Genomic DNA, 9,970 nt, shown 5'->3' with positions numbered 1-9,970 from the left:
ATGAGCAACGAGGGTGGCCAAAAAGAAGGGGCGAAAAGAGAAGAAGAGGAGAAAAAGAAAGGTAGACCGGGTGCAGTAGCAGCGTTAGGGAGGGATAGGAGGCATAGCCTGGGATCGGCGACGACGGTGCTAGATTTATGGAAGAGAAAGCGGGAGGAGGAAGGGGAAAAAGGGGAGGAGGATGCAGATGAGATACAGGAAAGAGAAAGAGTATTTGGAAAAAGCAGGAAAGTGCACCGGTCGCCGGAGGGCAAGACAGGTGAGGAAGGGAAGGCAGAGGGAGGGAGTATACAGGATATGCTAAGGCTGATTAGGGAAGAGTTGAAGATAGGTCTAGAGGAGGTCAAAGGGCAGGGAAGGGGGATCAGGGAAGAAATGGAAAAGATTGAAGGGAAAATGACTAGAAGGAAAGAGCAGTGGGAAGTAGAGAGGAGGGAGATGAAGGAAATGATGAGGGACCTAGGTAAGAGACTAGAAGAGGTGGACGAGCGGAGAGGGGGGGAGATGGAAAGGGTAAAGGAGAGGCTGGTAGAATTAGAAAAGAAGAGTGCAGAGGGCTGTGGGGAGAGGCAGGGACAGGGGAATGCGGAAGTGGCGCAGGTAACAGTAGATAGGTTAAAAGAGATGGAGTGGGCCATAGAGAGGAAAGAAAGGGAAGAAAGAAGGGGAAATATAGTATTCAGAGGGGCGAAAATAGAGAAGGGAAGAGAAAAGGAAGGGTTGAAAAAGATTATGCAGGTGATAGGGGTAGAGGTCGAGGTAAAGGATATGTGGGAGGTAAGCGCGAAAAAGGGGGCAGAAAAGGGGATATGGATAGCAAGGCTAGGAATAGGGAGCAAAAGAGTCAGGTAATGGGAAGAAAAAGCCTCCTCAAAGGGAGGGAGGAGAGAATAGAGGAGGATCTCACCTGGGCAGAGAGGAGAATGAAATGGAAGTTGGGGGAGATAGCAGCTATCGAGGAGAGAAGGGGAAACAGAGTAAGTATAGGGTATGCAAAGATCTGGATGGAAGGGAGAATGTGGAAGTGGGATGAGATAGGAGAGGTGCTTAGGGACGGTGCGGGGAGAGAGAGGGAAGAGGGGCAAAGGGAGGGGAGGGAAAAAGTAGGGGAAAGCGATAGGGAAAGGACAGCAAGCGAGGAAAGACAAGAGGGAAGTATAGAAGCACAGGAAGGGGTACGTAGGGAAAGGCAGTCGGTGTAATGGGTAGTGGGGGGGGGGGGCAGAGGCAGGGGGGAGGGAGAGAAAGAGGAGAGAGAGAGGGGAGTAGGCGAGACGGAAAGGGAGGGGTGGAAAGTAGTTTTCTGGAATGTGGCGAGGCTCGCGAGAAAGGATGAAGATTTCTGGAGGGGGCTAGGGGAGTGGAATGTAATATTTCTGATGGAGACATGAATAGAAAGGAAGGGGTGGCAAAGGATTAGGAATAAGTTGCCAGCAGGGTATAAATGGGAAGTGCAGTATACGGTGAGAAAAAATAGGAAGGGGAGAGCAATAGGCGGAATGCTATCAGGGGTAAGAAGGGAGATAGTGAGTGGGGAGGGAGGGAGGGAAGAGGTAAAAGAGGGCATGATAATAAGGAAAATAAGTGTAGGGGGGGAAAATGGGTAGTAATAGGAATATACGTAAATGGGGATCTAGAAGAGAAGATAGGGGAATTGAAGGAGCGGGCAGAAGAGGTAGAGGGAGGAGCAAAAGTGCTAGTGGGGGGTGATTTTAATGCCAGGACAGGGCAGGAGGGGGGAGGATGTTGGGGGGAAGGAGAGGAGGAGAGTAGGAGTAGGAAATCAAAGGACAGGAAAATAAACTCGGAAGGTAAGCAGCTGGTGCAATTTTCGGAAGAGACAGGATGGGCAATAATGAACGGGAACATAGAGGGTGATGAGGAGGGAGAATTTACGTATGTAGGTGGGGCGGAGGTGACGGTGATAGACTACGCTATAGGAGACAGCGGGGTAAGGGATAGGGTCAAAAGGATAAAGATTGGGGATAGGGTTGACTCGGATCATCACCCGGTAATAGTGTCGATGAGGGGGGCAGTGACTAGGACAAGGAAGGAAAAAACAGTAGGGGGAACTAGTAGAGGAGACTGGACAGAGGAGCGTAGGATGAGGTTTAGAACAGAAGTCAAATGGGAGGGGATAGGGGAAGCGGATGTAGGCAAAGAGATAGAGAAAAGAATAAGGGAGTTTAGACGAGCCTTAGATGTAGGGGGGAGGGGGAGGAAAGCGAAAAAGGGATAGTGGGATGAGGAATGTAGGCGAAAAAAAGCGGAAGTTAGGCAGAGTCTAGGGAAATGGAGAAAGGGGGAGAGGGAAGGGGACGCGTATAGAAAGGAAAGAAGGGAATATAATAGGCTATGCGAGGAGAGGAAAGAGAAAGAAAATGAGGGTTTCATAAAAGAAGCAGCGGAAGCAAGGACAGAAAGCAAGGTATGGGAGATAGTTAACAGGGAAAAAAAGAAGTGGAAGAGGGTGAATGAGGACATAGGCGATCAGGAGAGGGGGGAGTATTTCATAGGATTATTAGGCGGAGTGGAAAGCAAGGTAACAGAAGGCGGGGGGATGGCAAATAGGAAGGGCGACGGGGAAGGGGAGCTGCAGAGGGAAGAGATTAAAAAGGTGATCGGAAAGCTGAGGGATGGAAAGGGACCAGGGAGGGATGGAATAGTTAGCGAGGTATGGAGGTATGGGGGGGAAGAAATGGAGCAGTGGATATGGAAAACATGTAACAGAGTTTGGGTGGGGGAGGGCTGGCCAGAGGATTGAAGAGAGGGATTGATAGCGCGCATAGTAAATCAGGGGAGGGGAAAAGGGTAGAAGAGTATAGGGGGGTGACGGTAATGCCAACTCTATGTAAGGTGTATGCGATGGCATTAGCGGATAGGTTAGAAAGAGAGGTAGAGGAGAAGGGCTTGATACCGCAAAATCAAACGGGATTCAGAAAAGGCATCGGTACAATTGACAATGTATATGTACTTAATTATTTAATCAATAGACAGGTGGGAAAGGACAAGGGAAAGATGGTGGCGTTCTTTGTGGACTTGAAAGCGGCGTTCGATTCAGTGAACAGAAAGGTGCTGTGGGAGACTATGGAAAGGAGAGGGGTGAGGGAAGGGCTAAGGGTAAGGATAGAGGAAATTTACAGGAAAACAAAGAGTCGGGTGAGGAGCGGGGGAAAGGTAGGAGAGGCGTTCTGGACGGCGAGGGGGGTAAGGCAGGGATGCCCGCTCAGTCCGCATGTGTTCAACCTGCTGCTGGCGGATTTAGAAGAGGAAATGGGGAGAGGGAGAAGGGTTGGGGGGTGGAGTTGGCCGGCGGCAGGGTATGTACGTTAGCTTATGCGGATGATATAGTGCTACTAGCGGAAAGTGAAGAGGAAATGGAGGTAATGATTAGGAAGTTAGAAAGGTATATGGATAGGAAAAGGCTAACGGTAAATGTAGGGAAATCAAGGATTATGAGATTCAGGAAAGGAGGCGGCAGAAGGAAAAACATAGATTGGAGATGGAAAGGGAAAAAGATAGAGGAGGTGAAAGAGTTCAGCTATCTAGGGTATAGAGTAAAGTGCAATGGGGTACAGGAAGCACAGGTGAAAGAGAGAGTACGTAAGGCAGGGGTAGTAATGAGGCAGGTATGGGGAATAGGGAAAAGAAGGTTTGGGAGGGATTGGGAAAAAAGGATTTGGTTATTTGACAGGCTAGTATGGACGGTAATAGAGTATGCATCGGAGATATGGGGGTGGAGAGAGTGGAGGGCGGTCGAGGCGGTACAGGATAGATTTTTGAGATGGACATTAGGAGTGGATGGGCGAACACCGGGATATTTAGTAAGAGAGGAATTACAGAGGGAGAAGCTAAAGATTAGGGCAGGGAGAAGGGCATGGAATTTTGAAAGGAAGCTGGAGAGAGGGGAAGGTAGCGAGTTAGCTAGGAGATGCTGGGAAGAGATAAGGGAAAAGGCGGAAGCTGGGAGGCAGGGATCGAGATGGGAAAGAGAAAGGGAAAGTTTCTTTGCGGAAAGGGGAGCAGAGAGTAGAGAGGTAGTCGCGAGAAGGGAGAGGGGCGAGATGGAGTTTAGGGAAATAGAGGAGAGAGAGAGGGAAGAACAGAGAAAAGAGAGGTGGGAGAAAATAAGGGAATCGAGGTACAACAGATGGTACAGGCTAGTGAAAGGAGAAGGGATATCAGGGTATCTGGGAAAGGGATGGGGGGAAAGCAGGTGGACAAGGGTGGCAAGATTTAGATTAGGAAGCGAGATGAAGGAGGCAAGGTACTGGGAAGAAGAGGAAAAGAGAAGGTGTAGAATGTGCGGGGGGGAGGAGGAAACATGGGAGCACGTATGGGAAAGGTGCGTGGGCTGGGGTAGAAGGGGGGAAAGCTGGCAGGAGGTGGTGAGGGAGATGTTAGGTGAGGAGGGGGTGGGAGAAGTCTGGATGAGAGAACTGGAAAGGATCAGGGATGTACAAGAGAATGAAAGAGTGAGAGATGAATGGGAAATGGAAGTCGATTAGGATAAGGACGAATAGGGAATAGAATAAGGTAAAATAGGATAAGGTTAAGTAAAGATAAGGATAAAGAATAAGAAAAGGATAAGAGGGAAAGTAAGGGAATGGCAAGGCAACGGCACAGGGCACAGGCAATTAGAAATTAAGTAAGGATAAGGTAGGAAGTAAGAATAGGGTAAGAATAGGTTAAGAAAACATGTAAAAATATTGTAAAGGAAGAGGAAAAGGGAAGTCCTTGTAACCCCAAGGGGAGCAATAAATATTACATACATACATACGTTAATTAAGTGTAATTGTTATTTGATTTTTCGGAAATGGGGAAAGACAAAAAGCGAAGCGGGGAAAGAGATTCTGGTGGAGAAGAAATAACGAAGAGACTGCGGAGGTTAGAGAAAGAAATCGAACGCAAAAAACAACACAACCGAATAACAGGTAGGTAAAAAATGAACTGTTATGTTTCGGTGGGTTCTCAAAAATTTTCCGGCGACATGTACTCGTTTGTGGGAGACATGCTCGTGCGTTCGGGCTCGTAAATTTCGCATGTAGGAAGCGATAACCACGAGTGCCATTAACGGCCATCTTGTTGATTCAGTCAGACGATCTGACGAAAACAAAGTGAACACTGAAACTAACGAGCTAAGACAGTCGCGTGCAACGTCTCAGAAAGACGTGGTGAATTCTCCTGAGGGCCAGCCTCTTTGGGGGCGTCCATTAATTACGTGAGGTGTTTAGGGGGGGGAGGGGATCGAACCGAATCTTACTACATCTCACTTGGGGGAGAGGGGGGGTCTTGGCAAATATCACGAAATTTTTTCTAACAGAAAACGGTGTGAAACTGCGTTATAATTAAGTTAAACCAAAGCTAGATGAAAGTAAACAACGTGTCTTGAATAAAATATGGCAAAATCTGACACAATTCAGCCGACGTTTTTATTAATTTAAAATGAGTTTTCAAGATTATTATAATGCTCACGTCAAAAGACACGTCTTAAAGACGAAAAAGCGCTGTCAGGAACAGGTGGTAAAGTTATGGAACACAGCAAAACATAATTTTCCGAAGAAAGAAGATTTGGTTCAGCACGTTCAACATGAGATCAACGAGCTTCTGAGAGAAGCGGCGGAGAGAAAGGCTCGAAATACTCTAGCGTTCCTTTATAAGGTAGGTTGAATCCTTTTTTTCTTTCTTTCATTTCTGTTTCGCAATAGTTCAGTATTTTAAAATTTTCTGTTATTTTAAAAATCGTACACTAACTTAATGTGAATTATATATACATTTAAATGAGCTTCTGTGTGCAAGCGACAACGGCTTAGAGTGGCTAAATCAGAGCGAAGTTGAAGGAGCAGATGATTTCATTGAAAATCACTTGGATATGTTGGTTCCAATAGTCACTGTTGAGACCGTGCACGAGTCTCCATGGACTGAATTAGAATAAATATTTTATTAATTTTCGTTTAATTATTTATTATCTAATTTTATCACTGTGATTTAAGATTACAGCAATATTCTCATGCAATACTAGTCTTAAATAAAAATAATTAAGCAAATTGTGTTTTTTTTTTTTTTTAATAAATTCAACGCTTTTATACCCAAAATAGATATCTTGGAAAATCTCACGTGAGATTAGTGCAGGGGGGGAGGGGGTCGAGAAAAATCTTACAATATCTCACCAAGGGGGGAAGGGGGGTCAAAAAATTCTCAAAACTACCTCACGTAATTAATGGACGCCCCCTTTCAGACAGATCTCTGTCTATCGAATCAAGGCCACAGACAGCCCAGATTACAATATGACTTCTGGAAGAATGTAGGAACAGTTCTTTTTTATGGCTTGGACGTCAGAATAATCATCAGAATGAACTGTTTTAGAAGTTCCTAAGACGTCGTATGCGCCGCTTTATGAATAAATTAAGACTTCTTAAAAAAGAGCTCTCAAAGAATTCTTCTTACTGACTTCATAAATAAGAATTCTTTATGAACTTATGTTTATGATTCATAAAAATGGCTCCCCTGAGAATTCATTTTTCTGCGTTCTCAATAATGAACTCTTGAACAATTCATTTTTTTGATGTCTGAAATATGATTACATTAAGACTTCTTATTTCAGAACTGGAATATTTTATTGTAGGTATAAAAAAAATTTTTTTCATTATTAAATACAAGAATATTTATTGAAATTGAGTATAAGTACAAAATGATATGAATAAAATGGTAAATATTATATATAAACCATACATAGTTATTGTATTATATAGAAGTAATATCATTTTATTAAAATAAAACAAGTTTTTATATATTTATGGACAGTACATAAAGCAAAAGAAATAAATTATTTGTTTAATTGAGAGAAAAGAAAGAAGAAAATAGTTAAATAGTTTCATTATGTTACTCTTTGTTCAGTGCTTGGTGTTTCTCATTCGTATACTTAACCCGATCACTGGCATGTTGAAGCCAATTTTTTATTGCGTCATTAAGTTCTGCTAATATGCACCGTGGATTACACTTAATGATAGTGCCTAAAAGTATAAAAAATTATTATTTTAATATACGATTTTTTTCAAAAAAGAAAAATACTAAGAAAGAAATTTTTTGACGCTAAGTAGTCCTAAACATTATTTACTACAAGTTTAGTGCAAACTAATGGTATAAAATTTTCTGAATACATATCATTTACATTAAATTATCGACAACTTCTACACCCATAATTGTGATGAAATTGAGATTAGAAATCATGATTTCATAAAAAGTTTAAAACAATATTTTAAATAATTTAGAATCAGGCATAAATGAAGATAATAATCTTACTTGTCAGAATGTTCACGAAATTCATCTCCTTCAGGGATATAGTTTTTTTTTAACCGCTCCAGGACAGTTTACAACTGAAGTTATTATCTAAAATAAATGCTAATACGTCCCGGACGTGTTTTTTTCCATCAGCTACTTTTCTAAGTTCAATAAGTTTTGTCTGAAAAAATAATTTGACACAATGTTGCATTAATTGGAGGAGATTAATGAAGAATTACAAATGTGGTTGAACTATTTATCAGGATTAAAATAAAATTAAAAAAAAGTTTCTGTAAAACAAAAGAAAACCCAGAAATAAATCAACCAAAAAAATTGAACTTAAATGTTCTTACGTATTGTGCATGTGCTTCTTTATTATTCAGTAAGGTTTGATTGAATTGCGTCAATGATTCAGTATTCTTCAGAGTAAATTCAGGCAAAACATTGAGAACAGAGGTTGAAGACGTTTGTATACAGTTTGAAGTTACATTAGAATTTAGGACCATAAATAAGTATGGTGTCTAATTTTCGAAACATTTGATCCAGCTTCGATCGACATGCAGCTGTTAACAGAAAAGATACATCACTATTTTTAAAACCAAACAAAAGAAATTGCATAAAATTTTAATTGATAGCAAAAGACTATTAGAATTCTAAACATTAAAAAGTTAATGCTATATTGTTATCAGAAAAATATCAGAATTGAATCGCACTTACGACAGCAGGGACAAACTGGCGCATCAAATTGGTTGGCAGCAGTTTGTTTTTGTCCCTCAGAACCAGGCTGAGTTGCATTATTGTTAGTAACCACTGTTTTTTTTCACTGTTTTTCTGATGTATGATCTCATTAGGCATCTTGTCTTTGGAAGCATTGTCTAGTTGAGTTGAATTATTGTTCTTGGCATCGTCATTACTTCCATTATTTTTCTTAATAAAAATATGTTGTGGAGCTTGAGAACTTTTATCAGCTTCAGCAAGAACAAAGGGTAATTCTATATAAAAGAGAAAAATAATTATTAAATTTAGCATGATGAACTTTAAACAGCTATATCAATGAGATTTGTGAAATACCTACTAACGGTTTCAATACTAGTCACCAATATCTTTTTATTGCTCGTTTCGTGTTCTCTTAAATTATTGTATTCTTCACCGTCGAAGAAATCACTATAATCTAAGGGCTGAGTTTCTAACAAATCATCAGAATCGGCAACGATTTTATTGGACTTATAGTCAAAATTCTTTTCAGGAAGGCTCTTATTTTTTTGGTTATTATCTTTCTCTAAAAATTTTAAACAATCAAGATTTAATTGATTTATAATTATTATTATAAATATATATACTAAATAAATACTACACCTTCTTCATTATCGTCGCTCGACTCCTCGGATTTTTGATAACGTAACAGTAGTTGCCTCGTACGCTTTGACGGATTATTTTCCTTGTCATCAATATTCAGAACGGTAGTTTCGTCACTTGTTGCCAAATGAACAGCAGCCATTTCTACTTGTCTTGCCGTATCAAAGGTTTCTAAAAGAACCAAATTTCAAGTTAAGATGAAAAATATGGGAATTAATAAATTTTGCTTTCAAAATCGAGCTTAAAATATTACACAATTTTTTCTGACATCGATTATAGCTTAGTTAATTTTTCATAATAAACATTAATTTGCTACAATAATAGTTCGTGTACTGTATGGTCCAAGCAGCCTTGTATATTTTATCTGCAGCCAGTTACTCTTGGGGTCTATTCTTCTTTTACAAGCAGTTGTCGCATTTTCGTTTTGAGGAGGCCGTTTAATTAGTTTTGTATCTTCATCTACCCAACTTTTCGCTACCGTCGAACACCAATCCTCACAAAAAGCAACGAAATACATCCTAAAAAAAAATTAAGTTATTAATAAAACTAAATGTGAGGTTAGTTTTTCTTTTTCTTTTAAACTATGTGTTAAAACATAAAATATCGATGAGTATAAAATTGTAATATTAATTATTATGTGTTATCAAAATAAAATGTTAATAATCATGAAGAAAACGTTAAATTTACCTTAATAATTGTTCGTTAAAAAATTGTAGTTGAAGATTCTTGGCTTCTGGAAATTACACATGGACCGATATTTACTGTTTAGATGTATACTGGTACTTACAAATAAACTTAGATGGCATGTCTGTAGCACAGCGCGAAAATTGAAGTTGCAATTGTTATAATCGATATAAAATGTGTAGAATAAATAGATGCGTTTCAAAAAATTTGTTGTTTATTAATATTTCTGAACAAAACATATAATAACAAAAATTAAATTTACTAATAAACTACAATAAATGAATAATATATCTTCGAAATGTTTTAAATTTTTAAATAAAATGAATCAAAATTAATATTTTTATCATAGAATAACATTCAGTTCGAAGAATGAATCAAAGGGAAAAAATAAAATGAATCATCACATGGTATGAATAAGAATTCTGATGAATAAGAATTCTATAATACATCACATGGTATACAAACGGCTTTTTTAAAAATATCACTTACTCTAAAATTCTCAGTATCAGCTGATCACTTATTCCCACTAACTATATGAATTAACTTCGAGTCAATAGGGTAATTTTTTAAGCTCTCAGAGTTAGTCAACGTTTATCCTTGCAATATGATTTCATTACTTTTCATATTAATATTGTTTATTCGAACAATG

At 39.6% G+C, this 9,970-nt stretch overlaps 2 protein-coding genes across 2 annotated transcripts; one reads left to right on the top strand and one right to left on the bottom strand.

The window, feature by feature from the left end:
- On the top strand, window positions 1–852 carry LOC138191038 (uncharacterized). The gene has a single exon (XM_069136501.1). It carries the CDS (start codon window positions 1–3, stop codon window positions 850–852), a length of 852 nt encoding a protein of 283 aa, XP_068992602.1.
- A 5,952-nt stretch (window positions 853–6,804) lies between these two features.
- On the bottom strand, window positions 6,805–9,237 carry LOC124218887 (uncharacterized). Its single transcript, XM_046625782.1, has 6 exons — window positions 8,971–9,237; window positions 8,638–8,808; window positions 8,357–8,560; window positions 7,999–8,273; window positions 7,303–7,462; window positions 6,805–7,013 (listed from the first exon to the last, which is right to left on the bottom strand). Exons 1-5 carry the CDS (start codon window positions 9,152–9,154, stop codon window positions 7,352–7,354), a joined length of 945 nt encoding a protein of 314 aa, XP_046481738.1. The 5' UTR covers window positions 9,155–9,237; the 3' UTR covers window positions 6,805–7,013; window positions 7,303–7,351.
- Window positions 9,238–9,970: the final 733 nt, after the last annotated feature.

Source organism: Neodiprion pinetum, chromosome 5 (genome assembly GCF_021155775.2).
Source record: "Neodiprion pinetum isolate iyNeoPine1 chromosome 5, iyNeoPine1.2, whole genome shotgun sequence".
Lineage (NCBI taxonomy): Eukaryota > Metazoa > Arthropoda > Insecta > Hymenoptera > Diprionidae > Neodiprion > Neodiprion pinetum.
Note: the sequence above shows the minus strand (reverse complement) of the source record. Positions and strands in the feature narration are given on the sequence as shown.